The 27,831-nt window shown below is 38.6% G+C and overlaps 2 protein-coding genes across 5 annotated transcripts in view; both read right to left on the bottom strand.

The window, feature by feature from the left end:
• The window catches only part of LOC129732484 (uncharacterized), a 227,407-nt gene extending 206,662 nt beyond the window's left edge, over window positions 1-20,745 (bottom strand). For all 4 annotated transcript variants that reach the window (XR_008729272.1, XR_008729273.1, XM_055693392.1 and 1 more), the window contains exon 1: window positions 19,320-20,745. The gene's annotated coding sequence lies outside the window, so the exon portion shown is untranslated. The remainder of the gene's footprint in view (window positions 1-19,319) is intronic.
• LOC129732485 (uncharacterized) lies at window positions 7,036-8,452 on the bottom strand. Its single transcript, XM_055693393.1, has 5 exons — window positions 8,164-8,452; window positions 7,921-8,070; window positions 7,746-7,865; window positions 7,262-7,678; window positions 7,036-7,204 (listed from the first exon to the last, which is right to left on the bottom strand). Exons 1-4 carry the CDS (start codon window positions 8,201-8,203, stop codon window positions 7,581-7,583), a joined length of 408 nt encoding a protein of 135 aa, XP_055549368.1. The 5' UTR covers window positions 8,204-8,452; the 3' UTR covers window positions 7,036-7,204; window positions 7,262-7,580.
• Window positions 20,746-27,831: the final 7,086 nt, after the last annotated feature.

Genomic DNA, 27,831 nt, shown 5'->3' with positions numbered 1-27,831 from the left:
TGTATATTCTCGTAAAATGCCAGCATGTCGTAAAAACCTAACCTTTTTCCTCTTCGGTAGTTTCCAATGAACAATTTGCTATCGTTTTTTCCCTGGTATTAACTGTAACAAACTGAAGAATCAGATGTTGCTGCCAATAAGAGGATGTAAAATGTCAATTTGGCTAAATAAAAAAAGGTATCCAATAAGATAGCACAGGCTGCTCCTAGTCTGGCTGCGTTTAAAAGTTTCGCCCAAAATCGATCGATAAAGGTTTCGCTTGACGTGCCAATAAATTAATTTGTATGGAAATTCGGTCCAAAATCCGGTGCAGACACAAAATGCCGGCGTTCAAGCGATTTTCATGTTTGATTGTGCGTACAAAGTGGTTTTGGAAAGTCCGTAAATAGTTGTGTGTCATCTGCAGAACAAAATTTGAATATATTATATAGTGGTTGCTCCAGCAATAAAAGGATGAATCGAACCAACTTGCCGGCCCACTTTCAAGCTTAATTACGCATTTCAATCACCTCATTGAGCATTGATTTTTTTTCGATAAATTCAAATTAATAATGATGCCACTTACGAAAAAGTATAATTACATTGATTTGAGATTGTAACGATTGTTATGTGATTTTAACGAGCAAACGACTGAAGTTTTAAAATCAAATTTATGATCTGCATATTCAGCCGATTTATATTATTTTTTCAAACAAACTCTAATTTTTGACAGCAAACCACTGGAAGAGCATCACTCCACTTCGTAACGCGATTATAATCTGGTTGTGTGAAAAGCGCCGGATGATGAAACACTAGAAAGGATTAACGTAATGCCCCCGGCGAGCCTGGGTTGGGTAACCATGTTTTAAAACCTTTTTACTACAACTTAAGTCTTTTTCGAAAAACTTTTTCGGCTGTGAAAAAACGCACCCTGCGATAGGCCCTTGGCGGTCTAGAAAGTTAGTTTAATATTTTTCAATGATTATAATTTCACTTATTGTCTGCCTCATAGAATTAAAACGATTCTCATTTTTTTCTCTTTCTTTTGTGTGCTCTGGTGTTATTTTTCAATTTATAATTGTTATGCACATAAGATAGCGCCGTAATTCAGTCATATTTTATAGTGCTTTAAGAGAAACTGAAAGACACGAGCCAGGTTACGGGGATTTTAAAATGTTTAATGCATTCTAGTTATTTTTCAGAGCACGGTCATCCAATATGTTTCTTCGCCAGCAAAGAAAGAATCCTTCTTCCATCCGGTCAACACGCGAAAAAAACTGCACACAGGACTATCAAGTCTTCCACCGCACCACTTCAGTGGCACGAGAGTCTTCTCTCAACTTAAAGTATAAAAAATAACCCATTTCCCCCTGAAATATATCAACTCTGCAACTACCCGTTCCATTAGACCTCATTCGACCCGTTCGAGGCCACCCTCCTTGACCCGCAGCAGCATACCTGTTCAAGCAGCTCATACAAAAGAGTCCCAACGGTCACACGTTAATCCTTCACCTACAATCGAGCTCTTAGCCGGTTGCCACTAGGTAGCTGCTTCTTCCGGAGCCGTTGAATGATTCCCACATAATGAATTACGGCACACCCCATTCATCTCCCTATCTGTCGGTGCGTCCGGTTGCACACGTACGTACGAGACAAGCATCGCATCGTTATCGGTTGCTCTCCTGGATTCAAGCTGAAATTCTTGAGGTTCCTATTCTGGTTCCAATTGTTACGGGATTGGACACTTTGTCAAACCAAGAGGATAACTGTTTGCACGAACAGTTTGGGAGGCTTTCCAGTGAACTATTGTACTCCAGGAAAACTTTGCCGGAGAAAGTGAGCTGCTCAGATCCTTTTGTTTATTCATAATAATGCGGTACCTCGTTGTTACTTTATAGTTTTATGGACATGCTCCCAGTAAAATGATGTAGATCAGTATTTGACCAAAAATACAATTTCCCCTCCCTTCAATAAGCAGATCCTACTGGGAAAGAATTTACCGTCCGCATGCCAGTGTTTTGTGAATTAAAATGCAACCAGCAGGTCCACAGGAATGCAACCGGTTTGAATTGAAGCACACACGAAATTCACAACCATGAAAATTAATTGCCGTGACCTCAACAATGCTCCGGTTTGTTGCTACTTAACCACACTCGATAGTTTTGAAAGCCGCATTGACACGGATAGATTATGGCGATAGAAGATTTATTTGATTTTGGATGCCATATCGATTTTTATCCAGATTTGTGGATATACAAGTTTTCGGAATAATTCATCATCATTTTTATTATTTTCCTCATCAGGTTAATAAATCAATAAAATGCTGGATTTCGGCATCAATTTTTGGAACAATCTTTGGCTTAAATTATTTACCAATTTCTGAATCAATTTTCACACAATGTATAAATAAATTATTGTATCCGTTTCTCGATCAACTTGAAAAATGAGTTGTTAATAGCTTTCGGAATAGTTGTCCAATCAATCAAACATTAAATTCTATATCAATTTTCGAATTTATATCTTGACTAACTGATCCGGCAAATTACGTCCCGCACATTTTTTTCTTTCTAAAATAATTATAAACATTGCAGGCACGGGAATTCTTAATGACAAAGGAATCTGATACTTTCCAACTCAAAAGGTAATTCGCTTGCAATGATTGGTTTTATTGTATCATTACAACATCCTCACCTTGAGTTTTGCTCAAAATCACGTTACTTGTAATACATTTGTTTTTGAATGATTTACGTTTAATCTTGTCCCATTACATAATTTTGACTGGTTCAGGTTTGTAATTACGACTATTTTTACAATCTACTGATTTATTTAATTTTTTTTTGTTTGTTAACAATACTGTTGAAAATCAACATATTGTGTTAAATCGTCAAATCGGTTAACATGTCTCTAAAAGATTTTCTGAAACACAATCATAATAAGTTTTTCTTTCGTTGGTATCAGGCGGCAGGAATATTACGAGAACGAAATCAATCAAACGGAAACCTCAACTGATACTTCTCCATTGTCAATCTCCAGCAATTGTCTGGAGAAAATTTCTGCAGCCGGAAGCTGAAACAATGAAATCAAATAGCTTATATAATCACATGTCCTGAACCTTGTTTTTTCTTTTTTTTTTTAAAAAGGAGATGCCACCTTAAGAGACTACTTCTGATTTTTCTTCTATATCAAAAGCCAAAGATGGTGTCAATTTCTAACTTCTAAGCATTATTCTGGTTCCGAAAAACAACCATATTTGGTAGTATTCGGCCAGTCTGGGCAGTTTTCCAAAAAAAATGAAGTCGCCACCTTAAAATTCATTATGGTGTCTGGGGTTGAAACTAGGTTTCTCTGGTTACGGATATACCCAAATTGGATGGTCATTATTGGCTATTTTTTAAAAACCGGAAGTCGCCATTCTAGATTTAAAAGTGACATGTAGAATAAATTTCTGGCCTCTGAGCATCACTCTGCTCAAAAACAATTTTGTCAAATAACAACTTATTAAGCTATAGTTCAGCCGTAACCCGCTTAATAATAACTCTATAAGCTGTAAATTAACAAAATTCTCCACTGGGTGGTTATGGGTGGTATTCGGCCATTTTAGTCTGTTTTCCAGAAACGTCACCATCTTGTAACTCAAAATAGCCCGTGTGCATCATCCCTTAACATCCCCAGCTATTTTTCGGAAAAGTTGGTTGTAATATGTGTTTTATTTGTGTAAGAAATCAACATAGAAATATTTTTTGTACTATAAAATCCTCACGTTCAAAATTTGGTTTCATTTGCTTGAATAGTTCTCGAGTTATGTAAAACTTGTGCTTCATTTGTAGGGGAGCTCTTCTTTTCAGAGGAGAAAGGTGTGTCAAGCCACCATGAAATTTGTGTTTTATTTACATGGGTGTCCTGCCTTCCAGAGGAATCTCAAGCCATCATGAGAATGTTCCTCTGAGTCCAAAAAACTTCCTTGTATGAAATTTCACGCCGATCAGTTCAGTAATTTCCAAGTCTAGATCAGACAGACGGACAGACAGGGATTAGGTTTTGAATTAATGTCGGCATTTATTTTTGAATCATTTTCAAGATCTTCCCTCGTATCGATTTTAATCCATGTTCAAGCCATGTTCAAACCACGAAACCGGAAGCTGCCATCTTAGATTTCAAAATAGTGTTTGGGGTTACTTTCAGGCGTATGTGAATCAACCTGGATACGGAAATACACATATCGGGTAGTACTCCGTCATTTTTGCTTCTGCGCATCATCCTAATCATTTTTATCTGTTTTCTGGAAAAATTAGTTGAAATTTGTGTTTCATTTGCGTGAGAGCCCCCCTTATAGAGAGGGAAGGTGTGTTAAACCGTCATAGGCACATCTCTCGTACTCTAAAATCCTCTTTATTCAAATTTTTTATTTGCGTGATTAGTTCTCGAGTTATGTAGAAATTTGTTTTTTACTTACGTATGAGATCCCTCTGTTTCGAAAAAGGAGAGGATAAAACCCATCTTAAAAAATTTGTCTTGCCCCCAAAAACCTCCTCATGTCAATTTTAGTTCCATTTACTTGATTAATTCTTGAGTTATGTAAAAAATTGTGTTTCATTTGTATGGGAGTCCTCCCTTCCACAGAATGGAGGGATGTAGAACTACCACAGTAATATTTATTACTCAAAAAAACTCCACATGCAAAAATTGGTTTCATTTTTGTGGTTAGTTCTCGAATTACTTAAGTTAAGTCGTGACATGTGGACAGCGACTTACTATTATTTATAATGAAAATGAAGATTAAAGATGAAGAAGAACATTGAAATATGAACGCTGAAGCAGCTCTTATAAAAATCGGTCTCGCACCGAGTTTTCGGATGATATCTGAACCTAATTATTTATCGATTTTTGATCCGATTCATAGATATACAAGTTATTAATCAATTTTTGGACATTTTTCAAAGATCGGTTTTTGTACTCATCTATTTCCTGGATTTATATCTGAATGTTTTCATCATGTTTCTGAATGTTTTTGAGATCTTGATTTCAGTTTTTATTTTCTTTTTCCTGAATATTGGAATCATTTTACTGAATAATAAAAGCATATGGAATCAAATTTTTTTCTTCACATATTCGTTCTGGTACACATCTTGTTGTTGAGGTTTGTAAGAATTTATACACAGACAAAGCTGGAAGACTTTCACTTTTAAAATGGTTTACCGTGAAATGTTTGTCAAACATTTTATGTAGTTCCGTTAGAAGCGCATTGTACACCCTTACACCACGCTCCTTGCCTTTACTCCATTTTAGGCATACATAGGACATGAACAAAATAAAACGAAAATCCATAAAGAGAAGGGAAAGAGCTTATACATACTCTTATATCTCACTGATCGTGTTTGTTGTTGAGTAAAAGCGTTTCAAAAATATTTCCTTATTTTAGTTGTCTCCCGTTTGAGTCTAGTCTAGTCTAGTCTACACTATCACAACCAGTACTTGAAAGGATCCTGGAAAATGATATCCATCATTTAAAAAATGATTTCCACACATTTTTCTTGTCAACGGCCAGGCCTACTGTGTAGCGTAATATAATATAATATAATCTAAGATCGGGGACAATCCGTACCAACCGATCCGTATGTAAGAAGTAATATACCTAATTCGTTGGGAGTAATAAAGCTAAGAAAGTACACTCCTTTGTTGACCAATCTACTGGGATGGAACATAGGTATTTCTTCCTTATGTTCTGGTTTCAAAACAGAGGATATAGCGCCTTTACTCGCTTCAACTGTTACGGTTGGAACTTGAGTACTAACTCTAGTCCTAGCATTTTTGCTTATGGTTATAGCGCCATTACTCGCTCTCTGAAAGGAATATGAATTAGGAAACAAATTTGAGTTCCATTTATACTATGAAATGGTCAAACTAAATTATCAACAAATTCAGACAAAAACTATTGCGACTCTCCAATACAACAATTAGCTCACTTTAAGATAGTTTTAAGTTTAAGTTTTATTCTATTTCATTTATTTTTTTTGCTTGGCTATTACAAAAAACCCCCATATAAAGTTTCACTTGTAAAACCACGAAAAACAATATAATTTTATATTGGTTATAAGTCGTCATAAGTTGTTGTTAGTCATAGGTACTTATCTGGACCGTTGCTGAAAGAAGTTTCTTTACTGCTATCACTAGCCGATGGCTAATGTAAAATAAAATCTGCTGCAGACGACGGTGGCGTAGTACCACACTACATGCTTTCCAGCCATTCTGTCGATTTATGTTCACGGCATTACTATACGCATTTTGCGCAACACACAAAACGCTACTATTCACAACTTTCTAAAAAAAAAAAAACACTTGTAAATTTCGAAAACATTGAACACATTTTTTTCTAAAACATCACGCGAGTTCAATGATATTTTTTCCTATATCTTGAACAAAACTAGCACTATGGAGCCCTCCACTTTATTTTTCAATCACTTTTCACCGGATTAAACGCGACGAAACATTGATCTACAGGGAAAACTTCAGACGTGACCGCTCGATACCGTTCTGTTCATGCATCCCTGTTGATATAATTGCGTACCCGATCAGAAAGGCAAAACAAAATTATAACAAAGGCTGTTTGTTTGTTATGAGAAAAAAACTATCAGGTTTTGTTCCAAATATGATCCCGTTAGGTGTTAAAATAACAGAAATCAAAACAAAAAATGCTTCAACCTATATCAAATTTGTAACAATCCCAGTTATATGCGTAACAGATCTCTAACAAAATAAGATACCGCATAGAACAGGTTTATACCAAATGTTGTTATAAATAATAACAACCACTGATATAGTCGAAACAAAATTCTTACAATCTGAGATATCATTGAAAAATAAATGTTCTTACAGAATTTGATATAATTATGTTTCAATTAATTTAATCCTTAAAATTAACCAGTTTAGTTTCGGGATTTTGTAGTCAAAAGTAATGCAAAAAATTCTCAAATATTGATTTGTTTTATTATTTTTCGTTTTGCGTCAAACATAAAAACAACAGTTCTATGAAATTAGTATAATACATTGATCAGAGTAGCAGGTAATTCTTTAAGGTCATAAACAAGAAAACCTGAAAGCAGCAACAAGATTTAAACAGCGCCATAGTTTGAAACCATACGTGTCATGAGACGGTTACATTCATCGGATCTCTGTTTCGCGATCACTGGAGGATCACTTTGAAAAATTCGGTGCTCAATAAAACGATCTGAAATATGTAAAAATATTCTAAATATCTTAAATTCTCATGTTTTCTTTTAATTACCTCCAATGTATTTGACTTTTTCTGGTGAAAGTTGTTCGCGTGGCTCAATTTGTACGAGTGGATTTAATGGCCGTTTTCGCGATGGCCGACCTCAAGGGTTGTTTGAGGCACGACCGATTACGGACTTGTTTTTCAAGCCATTTGGCCATCTTTCATCATGAGCTTAACAAAAACAAAATCACTTGTTGCAGCTTCTGAAAATCTTTTTAATGTAGTTCTATCCGGGAACCCAGGAACTTCTGTAAATACGTTTTCGGTCGGCTCTCCACAAACTTTTGAGTTAAGAATATCCGTCAATCTAAATATTCTTTCCAGTGCTTTATCGTAAGCTTTTTTTAATTTTATATTTTTTTCCTTCAAGTCTTTGATTTTTTTTTGTCATATTTTCAATATTTCTGGCATCGTCGTTTTCAGAACCTACAAGATGAAAATAAACTTAAAACACTGTATCAATGCTGGTTTAAAATGCTATATTTATACTTACTATTTTCGGCTTCTATATCACTATCAAAAACAGTCATTATTTCTTCAATAGAGTTATTATATTCGGTAAATTGATGTAGGGAACCGTTTATATTTTCTCCATTTTCCTCCTCAGGCATAGCTGAAACAGAAATTTATAATTAACTTTAACTGCTACCAGCATTTGTTCATCTTACTACAAGATCCATTCGACTTGGTTTCCAGCATTTCGCTTTCCTCTTTGAGGACCTTGGCATCCCGATTTTTCGATTTGGGTAAAGCTCTGAGATTCACATCTTTTATCTTTTTCGGCTTGATATCAACATTCGATTGCTTTTTTAAGATACCTATGCAAAACAAAAAGTACATGTAAAATTAGAAATCTGAGAGTTAGGTTGTTGCAAGTTGCAACAGTAATTTGTTCAGGCACACATTTTTACCTTTTCCCAATGTTTTTTTCCTTTTTGGTAGAGTAAGCATACTGAAGACTAGTGTTTAGAGGTTTGGCAGTCATTTTGTTACCACATTTGTTTTTTTCCTTTGTAAACGGTTTCAATTTCGGGAGTATTCTGCACAAAGTCTAAATTTTTTTCATTTGCCGCCGCCCGCATTTTTCTTTCACCTACTGAAATATACTTGGATCGCGTTTTCGCCATTTCACTTATATGGATCTCACGACGCGTACAAACTGAACGCACTTGGAACGAAGTATGTGAGGAAGTATGTGAGCATTATCAACTTGAATTAGAATTGAACACGAAGTGCAGGGATGTCAGGCCTTTTTTTCAATATATTCCGCGAAAAAAATTCTTGACATGTCTTCACACCCGAAATGCAAGATGAAAATGAGCGGGAGGCTGGAATAAGTACAGGCGAACCGGAATTTGTCAAGCAAAAAGGGTCCACCACCTCAGCTGATTGCGGATGTCTTCATATATTTTCCAATATCTTCACTTTGTCTTCTCAAACCTGACTGTCTTCACAACCGGTTAAATGTCGTCAAGTTGAAGACATATCTTCCAATTTGGCATCATTGATGAAGTGTGTCTTCAAAGTTGCCAGTTTACTAAGTGTTGATAAAAAAGTTATTGCAGGTAGATTTGTTTTATGGAAACTCGACACGAATTGCACATGTTTGCTTTGTAATAATATCATATGACTGGGAGATGTGTAATTCAATGGCTTCAAGATGGTCATTTTGATAAATGCAAAAAATAATTTTCTACAAACATTAGATGTGATTCTGTACACTTCAACGTATTCGTATACCTGGTAACAACGCTTGAAAAAACTATCCAACCCCCTGTCGAGCTGCAGCATTTGCATTAAACTAATATGCGCATGTGAAAATTATTTTGGCCATTATTTTTTATGTACTATTTGATAAGCGACAATTCATGCGCTTGAACTTGTTTTAGACGAGTATTATTGCCAACGATCATTTCAGCATCGATGACATTTTGGCTTTTGTCTGATATTGTGCGAAGGTATATTCGATGTAGTACTATAAATATTGTAAGAGAAAGTGGCATTCTTATTAATATTGTTTCAATATTACGTCATTTATAATCACATTCAATTCAATTAATTTTTGTTGTTTTTCCATAATCAAGATAGAGGAGTGTCATAAGCCTGGTCAGAAATCATCGTTGAGACAACACGAGCTCAATTGAGCGAAGTGATAAATGCAAAGGTGGGGAAAATGTCACTGCGTACGTTAACAGTAAGAGTGATTTCAATTTATCTGAATCTGAAACGATGATTTCGTCCCCTCAATGCTAAAACTAGATAACTCGAAAATTAACGTTTCGAGAAAAAAGAGTTTGAAAATTTGACTTATTTTGGTGACGATTCAAATGCCATTTTAAATGGCTTAGACTTCCTGAAACCATCCGTATCATTCCAGGTCTGTTAAAGCAACGAAAAAATCAACAAAGAACCGAGTAATTCAGTTTTGGCACAAAACACACTTGTTTTACGTTGAGATATCTAGTTTTGTAATTGACGAATAACACTTTTTCTTGTAATCGTATTTCAACAAGTTTTGGATATGTCATAGAGCTCGACGCGATAAATATGATGCCATACTTAACTATAAACCGCCAAATTTCGAGTTATCTAGTTCTAGCAATAAAATAGTTTTTTTTATCACTGGCTTTTCATGCACTTTGGTGCAAATAGAACACAATCATAGTAAGAACTAAAATAAATTCGATTCGATTCATCCAAATTACACCTTGGTAAACAAGGCTGCTCCGTGCAGCGATCTTTATTAGGGATGGGGAATATCGAGCAGAATCATTAATGATAACGTCGATTGTTTCCTAGTTTTTATCGATACTCACTTTAACTTATCGATAAATTTTAATGTTTTCATTCAAACTTATTTGACTTTGGCAATAGAAGCTTGGCTAATTTTTGTTTATTTGTGAATTTTTCTGAAGTCTCTTAGCCAGAAACTGTAATTGCTCATTTCGAATAAATACTTTGTTATTTTTCAAATGCAAGTAATAACGATATTATAATACAAAAGAAATAACGATATTAACTAACGATATTATCGATAAAAAGCGACTTCCGAAATAAAAGATAAATATCGATAACTTCCCCATCACTAATCTATATAATGTGTTACTTGTTTACCACGAATTAACAAACGTTGAAAGATAGTAACTTTGCAAATACCGTGTATTCAAAGTTCGAAATTTAATTAATCTTAAGAAAATCCTTCGTAATGCTTTTTGCAGAGATGCGTACAGGCTCAGATGACATTGTGAATCATCACTCTACAATTTAGTAATTATACATAACGATTTATCTTAACTTTTGCTTTTAAAACAGGCTTACAACTTTTAAATTTGGATCAGTATCGACAATTTCAACGACTCGATCGAAAATTCTGATTAATTAGCTTTTTTAATTAAATCAATAAAAATTACACACCTCCTCATTTAGCACACCGCTGTCATATATATGGCAAAAAAAATTTCTTGGAAAATGTTTTCAAGCAAGCACTCTTGATTTGTTTTTATTCATCAAATATTTTCTCATGATTCAGTCAGCGATCCCAGATGTGACACGTTTATATTATGGAGACTTTCTTGTGTTTTGTAGCAGTAGTTTTGAAAAGCTTACTTATGTAATTTCACGAGTATGCGACAAATAAACGAGAACAGAGGGTGTGACATAGACTCAGAAAATAATTTTCCTCATACAAACAGAACTCGAATCCGCAATATCCGATTTGTTTCTAGTTATCAACAATTTACCTCCAAAAACAAGATTCAACAAAAATAATTTGGTATTGGCTAGTCTGTGGTTTAATACCGGTAAACCGAATATGGCTCTTTTTCACAAAAAATCATTTTGGAACTTCAAAAACTGCGGACTGGAATGTTAATTGAAACAAAGAATTTTCAAATAATTCTTCTTCAGTGCAGTTTAGATTCGGTTGCCAGATGCGAGCTATTTTGCTCGAAGCAATTTAATGGTCAATACGGTTGCACTATGTGCTTACATCCAGGAGATTTGGTTAATAAGCAAATTCGGTACCCATATCAGAAGGCAAAATTACGACAAGATGATGATACAAGAGCGGTTATGTTTGAAGTTCACAAATCCAGATCACATAAAACTATACACGGAATAAAAGGATTAAGCGTATTGACTGGAGTGCCAAACTTTAACATAGTTGACGGACTACCAGTGGATTATATGCATATGGCGCTATTAGGTGTTACACGGACAATATGGGAACTGTTATTGGAGAACACAGGTTTCGAGAGTAAAGTAAAGAACAGAATATTCGGCTTCCCAGCAGCTTCCCTCGGCGGTTGCGTAAAATAGAGGAGTATACGAAATATAAAGCATCGGAGTGGGAATCAATACTACTACACTGTTTTTATCCATGTTTATCGGATTTGTTGCCATCGGTTTATTTGAAACATATAATGTTGTTTGCCAGTACCATGTTTCTATTATTGGAGTTCAATATCCAGGAACATATTCTATCTCTGTGTGAAAAACAATTATTAAAATTTGTTAAAGACTTTGAAAAACTGTATGGGAAACCATACATGGTATACAATGTCCATATTTCACAACATTTAGTGAATGCTGTTCGTAACTTAGGTTATCTCTCCACGTATTTTTAATGAAAATACGAATATATATATACATAAATTTATTTTCAGGTGCTCTATGGAATTTTTCACTTTTTCCTTATGAGAATGGCAACGGAATGCTGACGGCTTTTCATTCGTCAAACAACCACCCAGTCTTACAAGTGGCAACCAAATATTTTTTAAACAAACAAACAATTACCTATCAACTCTCCAATTTTTGAATGGACAGAAAAACTATGGAGTTTACCAGCTAAATCATTAAAGTATGATGCTAGATTGAAAACAACGATTGAAAACAATGTTACTGTTGCTGATCATATGCGAGAAACTGACTTCAATGATATTGGAAAATGCCAATATGAAGGGATTAACATATGTGCAAAAGAAATATGTAGAAAATTTGCATATGATGATTCTTATGTTTGTTTCAATGGCATGTTTTATCATGTAGAACGTGTTCTTGTTGATAAAAAAGAAAAACTTTATATTATAGGGACACAGATGCTAGTTAAAAAATTGTTCGCCAATATGTTTTTATACACATTTTCCAAAAACATGATACTATTATTATTGAATGAATCAGTGCGACAATGTGTGAGTGTTACGGTGGAACTACAAAAATTATGTGTCTATTTGTAAAATTAGAACACAAATAGATTAAAATGTTAATAACATTCTGCGCAAATAATTATACTCAATGTGATAATATAGAACTAAAAGAGATTGACCCCTAAAGGGATTTTTTTAATTATATTTAAAATACAAATTCAATAACAAACTACTAAGTAATTGCTTTTCAAAAATGTAGATAGGATTTTGATATTGGTCTGTTATGCTTTTCTGATCGGGTAACTTTATAGCTATATCCTTCTGATCGGGATATTATCCGAAGATGAGAATATTTGTTCGAAGGTTTTGCAACTAATTTTTTCTGACTAGCGTGCGTTTTTTATAAATCTCTGAACGTTTTATTTTTCTTCACAAAAATCACGAGGAAAAACGCGAAAAATTTGACACGAAACTTTTTCTCAACCGTCCTTGGTCACAGTTTGCTTCGATCCCTTAATTTTAGTTGTCTCCCGTTTTATGTATGAAAGTCTTAAAATCACTGTACACTAAAGTCGCTTTTTACGCGGGGGATACGTGCCGCGTAAAACAAAAACCGCGTAAATTCAGGAATCCGCGTAAATTCCGGAATCCGAGTAAAAAAACCAGCGTTAATTTTGCATTCCGAGTGAAGGAAAACCGAAATCCACGAAAAAAAAATACCGCGTAAATTCCGGAATCCGCCTGTAAAAAACGCGTAAATTCCGGAATCCGCGTAAAAAAACCGCGTAAATTCCGGAATCCGCGTAAAAAAAAGCGTAAAAAGCGACCTTAGTGTAAATGAAACATCACCAACCTTAAATATCCCTAGCAAATCGAATAGCTAAACAGTCTATCGTAATAAATTAAAATAGCTGTGAAAAAATTTTGTATGCAAAGCACCGGAAAAAGTCAATTTACTTTAAACAGAAACCTTTCTTGAAAAAGTATTCCGTACAGATTGTGTGTCAAATTTATCGGCACCACCTTTATCAATTTCATATTCTTATCAACTAAATAACCTCTTTTCCTTTTTCAAATATTTTGGTAACCATCTTCTTTGTACAATACAAACGTGTTACGTGTTGCCAGGTTTGATGAAAATGGTTCATAACACCATTTCCCATCTTTTGGAGGGTGAACCACAAGAATTCCAGACTTGTTGCAATGCTGGGACACCCTGATAATCATACATACAAGTTTTGCTCATGTGTAAATAAGTTTATGGATTTATTCTGGAAACGAGGTTGAGATGCAAAGCAAAACCTTGGTGCTAAATTCCGGTTCGAAACTCGACTTTCTGTTCAATTATACACAGACTTCACAGCCAACTGTTTAGTGTACAGAACAATTGCGGGGCTAGCGCTACAGTCTTACCGAGCCGAGACTCGAACCTACGACGACTGACTCATTAGACCAGCATCCAGACTGCATCGAGACTGTCATTTTCACATTTTGCTTCAAGTCCGCCGTCCGGCAATTAACCGGAGCTTTCGCCATGGCAGACGAAAACATGCGTGTAGGCATGTTTTTGAATTCTTTCATCGTTTTATTTATCAATCCATCCTCAGCTTTCGCGACAAAAATGTTTGAGTAGATCTTAAGCTTCAGGCTTGGCCAGAAATCCTCGATGGGACGCAACTTGGAGACGTTGAGCGGGTTCGACAACTTGGGTACCACAATATTCAGCCGCTCCATCTCGTCCAACGAACTCTTCGAGTAGTGGGCCGACGCCCGATCCGGCCAAAAGACCGAGTCTTCGACCTTTTTGTATTTTATGATAAACGACGCAACTTCCGGTAGGCACATCGTACTATAAATTTCCCAGTTCACGGCCAGTCCGGAGCGAAAGAAGAGCAACTTTGACATCCCTTTCTCGCTGATTGTCAGCCACAGCAGCATCTGCTTGGGGAACTTGGTGTGTGAAATAAACTTCACCTCAGTGCTCACTTCCTTCGTGGGGGCGGTAAAAAACGAAGTGCTCTGCCAGTCGTTGCCATCCAGGTCTCGTCGTCCATTTGCCGGGAAAATCGACTTGACCATCTTATTCATGCGCTGTCGCTGCGTGGTTGCCTGCAGCTCCGAGACTAGTGAACTCTTCAGCATCCTTTGAAGCTTTTTGTCGCTCAGGGTTGTCGGCCGTCCGGAACCGGGCTTTCTTTCAATGCTCTGATTATTGTCCAATAGTGCCAGGATGTTGTAGGTGCCGGAACGGACTTATCAGGTGTCCAGAAGCTGCTCCACGATGCCATCACGGTTAGAGTTCGGCTCCATGTTTCGCCATCACGGTTAGAGTTCGACTGATAGAGCTGTCAATTTTTTTCTGCTGATTCATGGGTTAATATGATTATTGCTGCATGCGTAGTTTCGTAAGTGCGTGTAAAGGTAAACCCATGAAAAATCGTCAAATTTCGTCCATTTTTTTAACGCAAACGTTATGAGAGTGTATTTGAATATATTCTTCAGCTTTTTACAGCTTTTTAGAAACCTGACGTCGATATAATTCATTTCAAAATCCTGTCGGCTGAAACCCATCAATCTTTGGAAGTCATCCCAAGTCCGAAAAAAAACTATATTGCAGGGTAGGTATATCTGATTTCCGCAAAGTTGCGGAAACCGGAAATCGTCATCGTGGATTTCGAAATATCGGACACTGATTTCCGAATTCTAAGCGTTGGCCCGGTTCCAGAAAAACCAAAATTGGAGGGTTTATCGACGTTTCCCACAGTTTTATACAACTCCCAGATACCGAAAGTCGCAATCTTGAATCTAAAAGTGGTGTGGGACATCATGTGCCAATCTCTAGATATCAACATCTGGCCTCCAGACGTAACCGCGGGCTTGGAAATCATCGAGCTCAATCATTATATTTCTATAATGCACGAATCTTCACTTCTTCGTCAATGTTCGCCCTTCCTCTCTCCAGAATTTATATGACCACCTTCTTTGTAATGGAACATGTATGTCAAGTTTATTGTGAATCGGTTCAGGCATTTGAGAGTTATGCTGGAACATACAAAAAAGCATATAAAACCTGTCTTTTATACAAATGGGGAGATTTTCATCAATTTGTGGATCATGTTTGGAATCGAATTCTGGATCAAGCTGTGTATCCATATTCGGATGAATCCTTTTCGGTTCAATTTATGAATCATTTTTTAAATTTTTTAATAAATTTTGGATATAGTATAAAGTATGAAGTATATTCAGTCGCCGTATCTATCTAAAAATTAAAACCGAATTAAAAATAAATCATATGTAAACAACTTCAGGAGAAACCTTCAACTACTATATAAATTGTAGGCAATATGACCACTTGTGTAATACTAAACATAGTATCAAATACTTCCACTTGTAAATTTTTCATAATCTGATGGTACGTGTGCTTCAAATGTTTGGTTTTTTCTTGTAGGAGCTTATGACCACTGCTACCATTAGTTACATATATTGTGGTATACTCTGCGTTACTTTTTAGGCACTGTCAGTTCCTTCCATCACTACGGATATCAGTGATAGTCGCACTAGGACTTTGCATTTTACCCCAAGAAAGAATGACTTCTTTGATAAAATTTAATACCTTTTGTTTGGCGTATTTCTTCAAGTGGAGGTATTCCGTGACTTCATACAGTAGCGTTTTCGCTTTACAGCGCTTTTGTTTTGAAAGCCCATGTTTTACTGTTTGAGAAAAAAATGGTTGCTAGAACCAGGAAACACCCAAATCCAATTAAAAGTGCTGAAAAAAGCATTAACCATGGAGATGAAACATAATCATCTTCAATAGAGCTTCATGAAGTATCCCATATAGAAACTTTTATGGGACACTTCATGAAAGATCAATAAATTATTTGTTCCAGCGATGAGGTAGCTCTCGAGACAAATTTTAAAACGCAATTAATTTCAGGGATACTTTGTTTTCTAATTAAAGCTTGTTATACTTCAAAAAAGAATTTGATTACAAACACGGGTTTCAAATTCTCAAAACCTAAATATGTTGGTTATCGTCGAAATAAATATTCATCACATCTTTCTGAAAGTTTATTGACGTTTCTCAACTGCAATATTTTGAGTCCTTGATATCAACCTTGCAAATATTAATTACGAATGCATTGTCAGAGCAAAAAATGTTCTCAAACCAGAATTTTATAGAAAAATTAATTTAGTTTTTGTTTGTTTTTTTGAACAGATACATAAAAAAATACGTACAAGTTCTAATTTCTCGGTAAATGCAAACTGTGTTTCGAAAGGATATATTCCTAAACAGTTCATAATGCTACTCCTGTTCAAAAATGATTGAACAATTATTTGAATAAAAGCAAAAACGAGTTGTCAAGTAATGCCATACGGTATCATCCGCTGCAAATGGCTCAATCGTTCTGCATACCTCATACCAAGCTACAAACTATTTGATTCCGCCATATTCAAACTATGCATTCTGAACACTCTTCTGCCTTTCAGGAGAAAACCAGAACACTGTTGCGTATACCATGCATGTGCGTCGGGAAGCACTTTGCTCGAATCCAATTCCAAAATCAAATTCTCCAAGTTTTTCCTCTTCGCTTGAGAGTCAACGAATTTCACTGCAACTACTGTTACAGCTCATGCAACTGAAGAAATTGTGTCCCATTTCCACTCGCACATGGTGAGCAAAAACTTCGAGTGCATGGTGAAGAATAGCGTTACGTACGCGTTAGTGTGGCTCGAGCAAAAAGTCAACTTTTCTATTGTCGCTTAGCGGAGAAGAACTATACGTGTAAGATGAATGGCGGGCAGAGAAAAACTGTAGCTGAACATTTTATTTGCATATTTCAGCCGTTATGAGGCTTCCCATCCGTGGATTTGACAATATGCGTGCGACACGGAACGTGTTGTACATTTGACAATTTGCTACTCAATACGTTGAAGAAACTGTTATTTTCACTGTTTTCGATTAGTATGAAATTTTGCTTTCGTTTCATATTTAACATGACTTTACTTTCCTTTATTCTCAAAAAATGGCCATAAACCGATATGATTCTTTTTTTTTTTTAAAGAAATAATGCTCCAAAATCTGTCTAGTAGAGAGTTCGGTTTAAATTTTTTATCATTCAAATTTGACAAATTCTCAACTTTATACAATATTGTTCATATCATATTTTTTTGTAGAATTTATGAAATTTCTCGAATGTTTGTTACGTTCAAAATTTTGAGAAACTATAATTATTTATGGCATCCGATATAGTAACTCTAGCTGCATAGAAGTCAGTCATTTTATATCCGAGAAGAAAACTCTTCTAAATGTTTATAAAATCTTCTTCAAGACAATATTGTCTTTTGAACCAGTTGCAGTTGTAAAAATCTGATTGAAAGCAAAGAAAAGCAGAGTCCCGATACTACATTCCACTATCGGAACTTGACCCTCTGTTTGCTGTACACAGACTTTACCGATTACCGAAAATAGCAAGTTTAGGATATCGAGCGCTGTATTGATTGTGCCCGGTACGATTATTGAATGTGACTGCTCAAACATCTTCGTGTCGAAATAAATGATTACTCGATGTCATTGTTACGTTTCTGAATATGTTGCGTTGATAATTCTGAGTTAGAAACAATTCTTCACATCTATACGCCACTGATGTCGCTTTCTATGCGTGAGATAATTGCCGCGTTGTTTTCACACCTTAATTCCCGAAACGGATTTATCGGGTAAGTTCTATAGTCCGAGTGAAAAACATCTCTTGCAAAAGGCTTTTAAAAAGGCTGAGGAACAATTTACCTACAAATCAAAAAAAAGTAGGTCTCGAGAAATAATAATTTTCGAGTATTTTATTTTCCAAATTTATTCAAAGCTCTGAAAAATGATTGGAAATTATTTTGAAAAGCGCAAAATAACTACAAAAATTCCGTAAACTGCGTAGAAATCCGCGGAAAAATCGCGTGTATTCCAAACTTTGGTAAATTTCACAATCCGCGCAGGAAAAACGAGTAAAAACAACGACCGCCTTTAACAGAGTGAGATGTAATTCTACGTAAAATAGATTCACTAAGCATGAATGTTAGTTACGCTTAGCATTCGTACAAAGTTTTATTCGAATCTGAGAGCAGATTCAAATAGGAATTATTCCAATGCTCTCAACCCATCAAGCAAAACGTTACTGAATTTCTTCAACATTGAGTACAAAAAGCAAATCAAATGCGCATGTCATTGTGAGAAATGCCATTGGAAATGTGTAAGTATGCAGAAGCGAAGTAAAAGTCTTGATACTCGGTATTCTTTGATAGTGAGAAGTTGATTCTCTGCTTGTACGGGACAATTGCAGAACTGATACTACTAACTCTAGCAATGGTACTTTGCGAGGCTGTGAAAGTATATTAACGTCGTTTTTTACTTCAACCTAACTTCGGATTAGATTATTTGCAGATTCTTAGAGCGAGTGGGTGAATTTATGGCTAATCAGTTAACCGCATCAACCTCTACCCAATTTTGAAAGGCTCAAAATTTACGATCACAAAGTGTGGTAATGTTAATTACATTTTAGCTTATTAGGTTTAACAAAGGTCGACTACAAATCTATCGAAATCAACTTAAAAAGAGCGAAGAGCTAAGCCTCCATGATGAGCGTCGTAATTATCCAATTAATTTTTCCAACCCTTCCCAGTTCGTGATCAATATCAACAGTATAACATACTGCACCTGGAGTGAAAAAAGTTCATCAACGACCCTTGCTTTGATGTTTTTAGACAAAAAAAAACGAAAACGAATAATCGGATTACAATGACAGCAATCCTCTTTGTTCCTAGTAAACAACCTCCGCAACCGAATGGAAATAATTTAATCAAAAGTTTGATTCCATTCTCGAACCTTCACAATTGAAAGCACATCATTCGAATCGTATATAGCCGAAACTTACCTTAGATTGAATCAAATGATGGAACTATATAACGGCACAAGTATATACGATTGTAAGTCCAAATGTGTTATCCTGTATCTGCGACCTTTTTTCCCCTCGACCGTACGGCAAAAACAATCCCACTACACCCAGCTCTGGATAAGTTTTACACTAAAATTTGCCGAAATCGTCCGTGGCAACAGATCAAATCCTACGGGAACGATTCGAAACTTCACTTTCACTCTGGCTAAACGTGCTCACACCATATGCTTCTGGCTGGCTGACGAGTATCCTTCTGATTGAACAGCGATTGTGTCAGTGTTCGCACGGAAGGATTCGCTCTGATTCACCAGCGTAAATCAATTACGAAAGCGACAGTTTTTTTTCTCGTCCACAGCACGTCGGATAGTGACTTTTGTCGGTACAACACGCGTCAATTTGGTTTTCTGCTTTTTTGGTACGGCTTCAAGCTGTCACTCAAATGACAAAATTCACACAGTGCTTTTCATATGTGCAACTTCCAATCAACACGTTGATGCTGGAACTTAATAATTCACGAACACAACTTTAGCGGATCCGAGAAGGATTTAATAGCGTCGCCTAAACTAGAACACAGTAAGAGAAAGTTATTCACTCATAATCTTATAATCGATGTTTTCTTTTCACTAATTCTTCAACGAGGAACGTTCACACTTTCTCAACCGTTAATGTGATGGGCTTTGGAGAACGTTGTTAGCAGTTTCCACCCAATGTTTCGATTGAAGCGTATACGATTATCAGGTTCAGTATAGTTTTGACGAAAATTGCCTTTAACTCAGACAGCTTTCCAATGGATAATAACGTTTCCCCTAAGCTGATGGATCAAACTCATGATTTCGCTGATCCAACACATAAGCAACATTCATAAATGGATCCATTGTTTACATAACACGAGATTTCAATTTCAACCAATATGATAATCGACTAGCTAATCCCTTCTGGCGATTTATAGAACACCGGACATAATCATAATATACTTTCCCTGCGAGCAGCCTCCGGCACCTTCCCTCACATCATCATCTTATGTTTACCGAGCCATAACCAGGGTTTTCTGAAGAGCACTTTATAATCGAATCACACACGCGCGCCCCTCTGAATAATTGAATTATCCTTTTCTCAACCGAGAATCGAACACTAGCGTTTGCTTTTGACCTTCGTCGATTGAGTCAGACAATTTCGCCGAGACAACGGTATCCCATAGTGCAGGTGCAAAATGTTTGAAAATCCAATTCCGCTTCCGGAACCGGGTACTTGCCGTCACTTTACAGCTTATCGGACACCACAGGTAATCACTTCAGAGGCTCAAGGAAGAGAAACCAAAGAGCGAGCTGAAATCCTTTGGAGCAACCGGGGACCAAAACCGCACCAGCGCGCTAAGAATCTCGTTCGATACTGACACGGCTACCACGAGAAGATCGAATCAGTCCTGGCCGTGATGGCATGGCATCCCGCTTACCTCGCCGTTCTGCAGTTCATCCCGACCAGAGGAAAGCCCGCATCTACACACCCGGAAGCAGCCTCGGTCGGTTTTCGATAACGCACACTTTCTCTCTCTCTCTCTCTCTCTCCTGCTCCCTCTCTCAGTGCATAGCGAACAGTTTGGAAATCTGTGAAACTCAGTATCAGAGCATCCCGAGCACAGCCCGATATTTACCGTAGTACTAGAATATCAACACGACACGGTTTGCACGCACGCTCAGCTGAGCATGAATACTGGAAGAGCGCGTGTTCATTCATCCGTCCGCACTGTCATTATAGGTATACCGTTGTTTACTTCCTTTTCGCAATGTGTCCCGTTTGTAAACAGAGGTAAAAACAAACGTGAACGGTTTTCGTTACTGCACTCTGGAGACAGAAAAGATGTTTTTATTTTAAACAGGGCAATCCTACCAGGGCTATCTGAAAAATGTATGGACTGATCATTAATTTAAAGCTTCGTTTGATTGTGGCTCTTTATGGGAGGCACGATGCTTAACACGTTTTTAAAAAATCCTACATCCTTCTTTTTACTCAAAACAGAAAGATTAGGAGGAATGTATGAAACGTAGAAATCACCGCACATTTAAAACCGATCAGCCAATTCGTTCCATGGCGAACGAACGAATTAAACAAAAACGGTGAACCTGAGCGGACCGATAAGGTGATAAGAAGTCACCTTGAAATCGGGCGCGCTGCGAGGGAAGTTCGGTTAACCCGTAGGGTACGGAAGGATTCAGTTGAAGCGAGTTAAGAGTTTCAACTCGGACAGTGATTATACTTAGCCGAAGAATGTTGTGTTTTGACGATGACTTACAAATTACTATTTTTACGTAAAGGTTAAATTGAGGTATCAGTTGACCTCTTGCGCGGTAACGTTTTCGGAAAGCTTGAAGCGAATGGATACCGACGTTTCCTTTTCTATGCCAATCGTGCACATATTTCGTCGCAGCTGGTTTCCATGAACCGTGTTTCAACGAGAACAACTATCGAATAATATCCTAATGTCGAACATCATCAAAACTACTGATGAAGTTCTCTGTCCAACTTTGTGCAAAATAAGGATTGAGCTTTTCGACCGTGATATTTTTGCAATCTCCTGCTTATCTAGCAAGTTTTGATTCAGTTTTCAGATCGGATTCCTATCATATTAAAGCATATTGATAGATCAGCGTATCTATCTAAACAATCACTTAACGACAAAGTATCAAGCTTTGCTGCAAGTGTTACCTATGAGAGGAACTAGAAGTTTGTGTGGTTCAACAGGAGCTACATCTGTACCAAGAAAGATGGAAACCCTCCACTTTTACGGATCGTTTCGCAATAATACCATCTCTTTTTGTGCAACCACTATAATGCTTTCTAGCTTCTCTTCGGATATGTAACTGCAATGTTGCCACGGGTCGGCACGAGGCCATGGTCAAGTGCATGCAATGTGTGTGAGTGTGACCACTAGGGTGTCCCAAAATAACGTTTTGTCAAATAGTCTCAGGGCTCAACCGGAAAATGATTGGTTGTGGTGTAACAAATAACACTATTGCATGGCGACAACTCTGGAAAATGTTTAGTTGACGTGCTAATTTGAGTTTTATGAAAAAATTCATTTTTCACGTTTTTTTATTTCAAATTTTTTATCACTAAAAAATTTTGTAAAATTACTTACTTAATTTTGTTGGCTAACGGACCGTTCACCGGTCTAGGGCCGAACGAATAAGAGATGTCCAGCTTCTTCTGTCTTGGGCAGCCGTTCTCTAGTCTCCTCATACACCAGCAGAACGTGCATCTTATTTAACTGCGTGCGAGGCCTATCACGGAGTCGACGGACTCTTCCTGGTTTTCTACTGAAGATAGTTTTGGCGACTCTTTCGTCAGGCATTCTGGCACCATGTCCAGTCCACTGAAGCCTGCCTTGCTGTATTAGCTCCACTATATCAGCATGTTTGTATACCTGGTACAACTCGTGATTCCTGCGTCTGCGCCACACTCCACTCCATCTTCCAATTTGCCATCAAGTATCGATCGCAGAACTTTACGCTCAAAAACTCCGAGCACTCGTCGATCAGCTTCCTTCAGCGTCCATGCTTCATGTCCGTAAAGGGCCACCGGGAGTATCAGCGTCCCATTCAGCGCTAGTTTTGTGCGAGTTTGCAAACTACGGGACCTTAGCTGGTTACGCAGTCCGTATAAGGCCCTGTTCGTAGCTGCAACTCGTCGTTTCACTTCACGGCTCATATCGTTGTCACATGTCACAAACGTACCAAGATAAACGAATTCGTCAACCACTTCAAATCGTTCCCCATCTATCTCCACCTCAGCACCAACACCACGGGGACTCCCACGCTCTCTGCCAGCTACCATGTACTTCGTTTTGGCAGAGTTAATGACAAGTCCCAATCTCGCTGCTTCCCTCTCAAAAGGTATGAAGGCCTCCTCCACGGGCTTACGGTTGATACCGATGATATCGATGTCGTCCGCAAAACCAAGAAGCATGTGCGATTCCGTGATGATCGTACCGTTTCTATCCACATTTGCTCTTCGTACTGCACCTTCAAGAGCGATGTTGAACAGTAAGTTAGAGAGCGCATCCCTCTGCTTCAGTCCATCCAACATTACGAACGTGGCTGATGCCTCGCCAGCTATTCGCACGCACGATTTCGACCCCTCGAGCGTCATACGACTCAGCTTAATTAGTTTCGTCGGGAAACCGTGTTCCAGCATTATCTGCTACAGCTCGTTTCTTTGCACTGAGTCGTATGCGGTCTTGAAATCCACAAACAGATGGTGCGTCTGCACGTTATACTCCCGGACTTTAACGAGGATCTGTCACAGGGTGAAGATTTGATCCGTCGTGGAACGCCCCTGTCGAAAACCAGCCTGGTATTCGCCAACAAAGGATTCCGTTAACGGTCTCAATCTGAAGAACAGGATACGGGAGAGCACTTTGTATGCGGAGTTGAGCAACGTAATGCCTCGATAGCCGGGATACCGTCCTTCCCAGCGGCCTTGCCGTTTTTCTACTCACTAATCGCCTGTTTCACCTCCTCCTGTGTTGGTGGCTACACAGCTTCTTCGTCACTCAAAATAGTCATCCTATTCTTGCTCTGCTCATCCGGCTCCTCACCGTTCAATAGCGCCTGGCAATGTTCCTTCCACCTGGTTGCAACCATCGGTTTATCAGTAAGCAGGTTGCCGTCCTTGTTATTACACATGGCCGGCACAGGGAATTTCCTGCTTTTGACTCTGTTGACAGTTCTATAGAATCTCCGCACGTCGTTTTGAGCATAGCTTTCCTCTGCGCTGGTGAGCCCCTGCTCCTCGTACTCGCGCTTCTTCCGACGGTGGGTTCTATTTTCGGCAGCTCCTGTCCCCCTGTACTTCTCTCTGTTCTGACGCGTAGCCGCATTGAACATGCAGCTCCTGCCACGGTTCTTCTCATCTGTCACTCCCTGGCGCTTGGCATCGAACCAGCCATAAGGCTGTCTTTTTCGCGTCGTACCTACCACCTCTCTCGCAGTCGTTTCGATGGCGCCGTGGATACTGCTCCACAGACCATTTATGTCTTCCACTCCTTCCGCCTGCTGTTCTGCGATCCGTTGATCCAGCTCTCTGGCGTATTCTGCTGTCACGCCATCAGCTTTCAACCGCTGAATGTTGAAACGCGTCGTCCTCTCTGCGCGAGATTTCAGCACGTTCGACAACCGTGCGCGGATCTTGCAAACGACGAGATAATGATCAGAGTCAATATTTGGTCCCCGAAAATACCTAACATCAGTAACATCCGAACGGTGCTGACCGTCAATCAGTACGTGATCGATCTGGGCACAGGCTTCTCCATTTGGATGCCTCCAGGTGTGTTTCCGAATATTCAAACGTGGAAAATAGGATTGCCTCTCCGATGACAACTTTTACGTCGTGTTTTGGGCACTCGTCATAGATTCGCTTAAGCTTGTCATAAAACTCACCTTTGACTTTATCGGATTTGTCTTTTGTCGGTGCGTAGGTGTTGATTGAACTGTAGTTCAAGAATTGACCCTTAATACTCAACACGTATATACGGTCATCTACGGGCCTCCACCGGATGACTCTTGTTTTCTGATTCCCCAGCACTACGAAACCGACGCCACGTTCAGGGTCTACTGCATGGAATTATCTCTCTCCGGAAATTTTCCCTCACCAAATTTTGCCTTCACCATCCCTTCTGGCAGATTTGTTACCATTTAAGTCACTTCCGACATGTTTGGGACATGTTCGAATTAAGTAAGAATAATCAATGTCCAATTCATTTTTTTTTTTGCTTTTCAAGATTTCCCCTCTTTTCGCCTCAGAAATAACTTTTGGTTACGCCACTACATCATACAAGTAACATAAGGAAAAGAAATATTTATTTATAATCGTTAATCGCAAAATTTCAGTATTTTTTGTGTGATTGGATTATCCAAATTTTGATGTTCCGGATAATCGAGTGCGAGCTGTACCCAAGTTCCTGTCGTTTATTTTAATCTTTTTCCATGTTCTTAGCCTAGGTATTTGCGGATTGATCCGTTCCGTATTTCTAATTTCGTTGTTCGTGGTTGAAGAAAGGGTCGCGATAACTACATCCTGCTGATGGAGCTGCCATCTTAGGTGTATTTTTTTATAGGTTGGCGGGGAAATCTGCGAACAGACACCTGAAAAGAGAACTCAGGGTGTGGAGATGAGACTAGAGAAGAGATGCTGGGGTAGTTACACTCCCCCAGACACCTACTGATCCCTGTCCCGATCCACTAAAACCCCTCCAGTCTTCAGCCCTGGTCTTCCCGGAACGGCGATTAAGTATAACGTCGAGGAATGGCTTTTGTGCGTGATGCACCCTCTTCACTCTTATAACATCCTAGCTAACTACCCGGAGATTGGTAGTTAGCTACCACTGGCGTGAGGTCCCGGTGGTTCTGTGGTTAGCGATGTCGGTCGACTAGCTCTCCCACACGGTTGTGATATCGGGTTCGATTCCCGATCGAGTCGAGGATCTTTTCGAGCTGGAAATTTTCTCGACTCAGCACTGGGGCACGGTGTATCGTTGTACTTATCCTACACATGCAAAATGTGCCGAAAACAATATCGATAAGGAATTCTCTCAACTAATCTAGTTGATCGAGACCGCTATTAGCCCTAAGGCTAAGCGTGCGATATTGTTGTTTGGCGTGAGCGCCGCACAAGCGTTCCAGATGTCCGGGTCGTCGCACATCCTCCGGATTATATTGTCCGGAGTAGTGCCAGGCCCGCTCACAGCCATCCATCGCTCCTCGCTCTTACGAAACGGGGGCATACAAAGAAGACATGCTCAGCAGTCTCCTCCTCCTCCACGCACTCGGGACACATGGGGGGCCCCGCGTGTCCGAACCTGTGCAGATATTGCCTGAAGCGACCATGGCCTGACAGGATCTGTGTCAGGTGGAAGTTCACTTCACCATGTCGCCTCCCGACCCAGCCGGATATTTCCGGTAGAAGTCGGCGCGTCCATCTGCCCTTTGTGGTGTTAGACCATTCTCGCTGCCAGCGGAGCATCGAGAATTACCTTTTGGTGTAGGGCAACCCCGGGTTACCCTACCAGGAATTTCGAGAGTTTTTGAAAGAGTCGATGATAGGAGATATATGAAGACAGAATGTGAAAATGTTGTAAGGAAAATGAAAGATTATATCCAAAGAAAAGCAAGTGGATGGAAAAATATGTAACCGAAAGGTAACAAACAAGCAGAACATTTATGATTTTTCATCAAATTGAAAAAAAGGTAATTCAATGGCCAGAAGACAAGTTAAACTGATATTTCAACATAGATAGTAAAGGGCCTGTTAAAGCTGAATCGGATTGATATGTGTCAACATGATGTTTAATCTGGAAAAACATCATATATCAAAGTTAAAAGTGAAACGAAACAAAAGAAAGAATGCACATTTAAACATTATTTTTTGTAAAATCAGATAAACAAAATACACACAAAAATATTGTACACTTTAGTAGGAGAAGAGAATTGAAAGTATATTAACCGAAAAAAAGGAAAGAATACGAGCATAGAGTATAAGTAGAAGCGTAGAAAAGAGAAAATAATGTAAGAAGCCCGTACGCGAGTGAAAAGTAATTTTAGACAGCAAGTGGAAAAAAGTAAGAAAAAAAAGAATTGATAAATTATTAGCAAAAAAATATATGCACCACTTGCTTAGCAGGGTTAGCTCGTAAGATAAAACAAAAAAAAAAGACACCAAGCAGCCGAACGACGAGATGAGCGAATTAACGATTGCGGACTCTACAGACCACGAGGAGATGCCACCGAGTCGCCAGAGGACAGCAGTTGGCGCTAAGGAGAGACCGGATGGTGGGAGTCGATGGCGGGTGAGGTATTTCGCGCAGTATCGAGGAGAGAACAACCACCAGCCTCCAGTTTCTAGACCAAGAGAGGATTCGCGAACGCGGCGAAGCCGCCAAGTCAACACAGATCCCAGACAACAAAAAGAACAATGGGCGAGAGCTAACCAGACATCAGTTATCGATCTGGTTTAGAAAACTTCATGGGGAGATTGCCAATCGAAGTAAAATCATCAACGGAAATCAAGGGGACAATATCCTGGCCGTCCCCAATTGAATTGCAAAATTCAGGTTTGCATTGCACATCAAACAAACGGACAGAACAAGTGGAAACATTGCAAGCAAAACAATGCAAGGTACAGCACCCCAGACAGACAAAAGTAGGTCAAGCCAACGAAATCAGCTGACACCCTACTGCTCCAAAGAATTGACCGGCTAAGTTCTGAATTTACGCCAAGTAAGGATTACCTAAATTTATTGAACCCCGTAATAATATAGCAGGGGCAACCCATCGTAAAATAGCATCAACCAGGCACCCAGCTGCATGCGCAGTATGGAGGGTGCGCAAGTAGGAAAGCAAACGCGGCAAACGCAGGGCGGAACCCCCGCCAAAGAAGGAACTCACACAAACACAAACTCGAACGCGGCGGACCGGGTGAGCCTCCACTATGACGGCGC

The sequence above is a fragment of the Wyeomyia smithii genome, chromosome 3, assembly GCF_029784165.1.
Source record: "Wyeomyia smithii strain HCP4-BCI-WySm-NY-G18 chromosome 3, ASM2978416v1, whole genome shotgun sequence".
Classification (NCBI taxonomy): domain Eukaryota; kingdom Metazoa; phylum Arthropoda; class Insecta; order Diptera; family Culicidae; genus Wyeomyia; species Wyeomyia smithii.
Note: the sequence above shows the minus strand (reverse complement) of the source record. Positions and strands in the feature narration are given on the sequence as shown.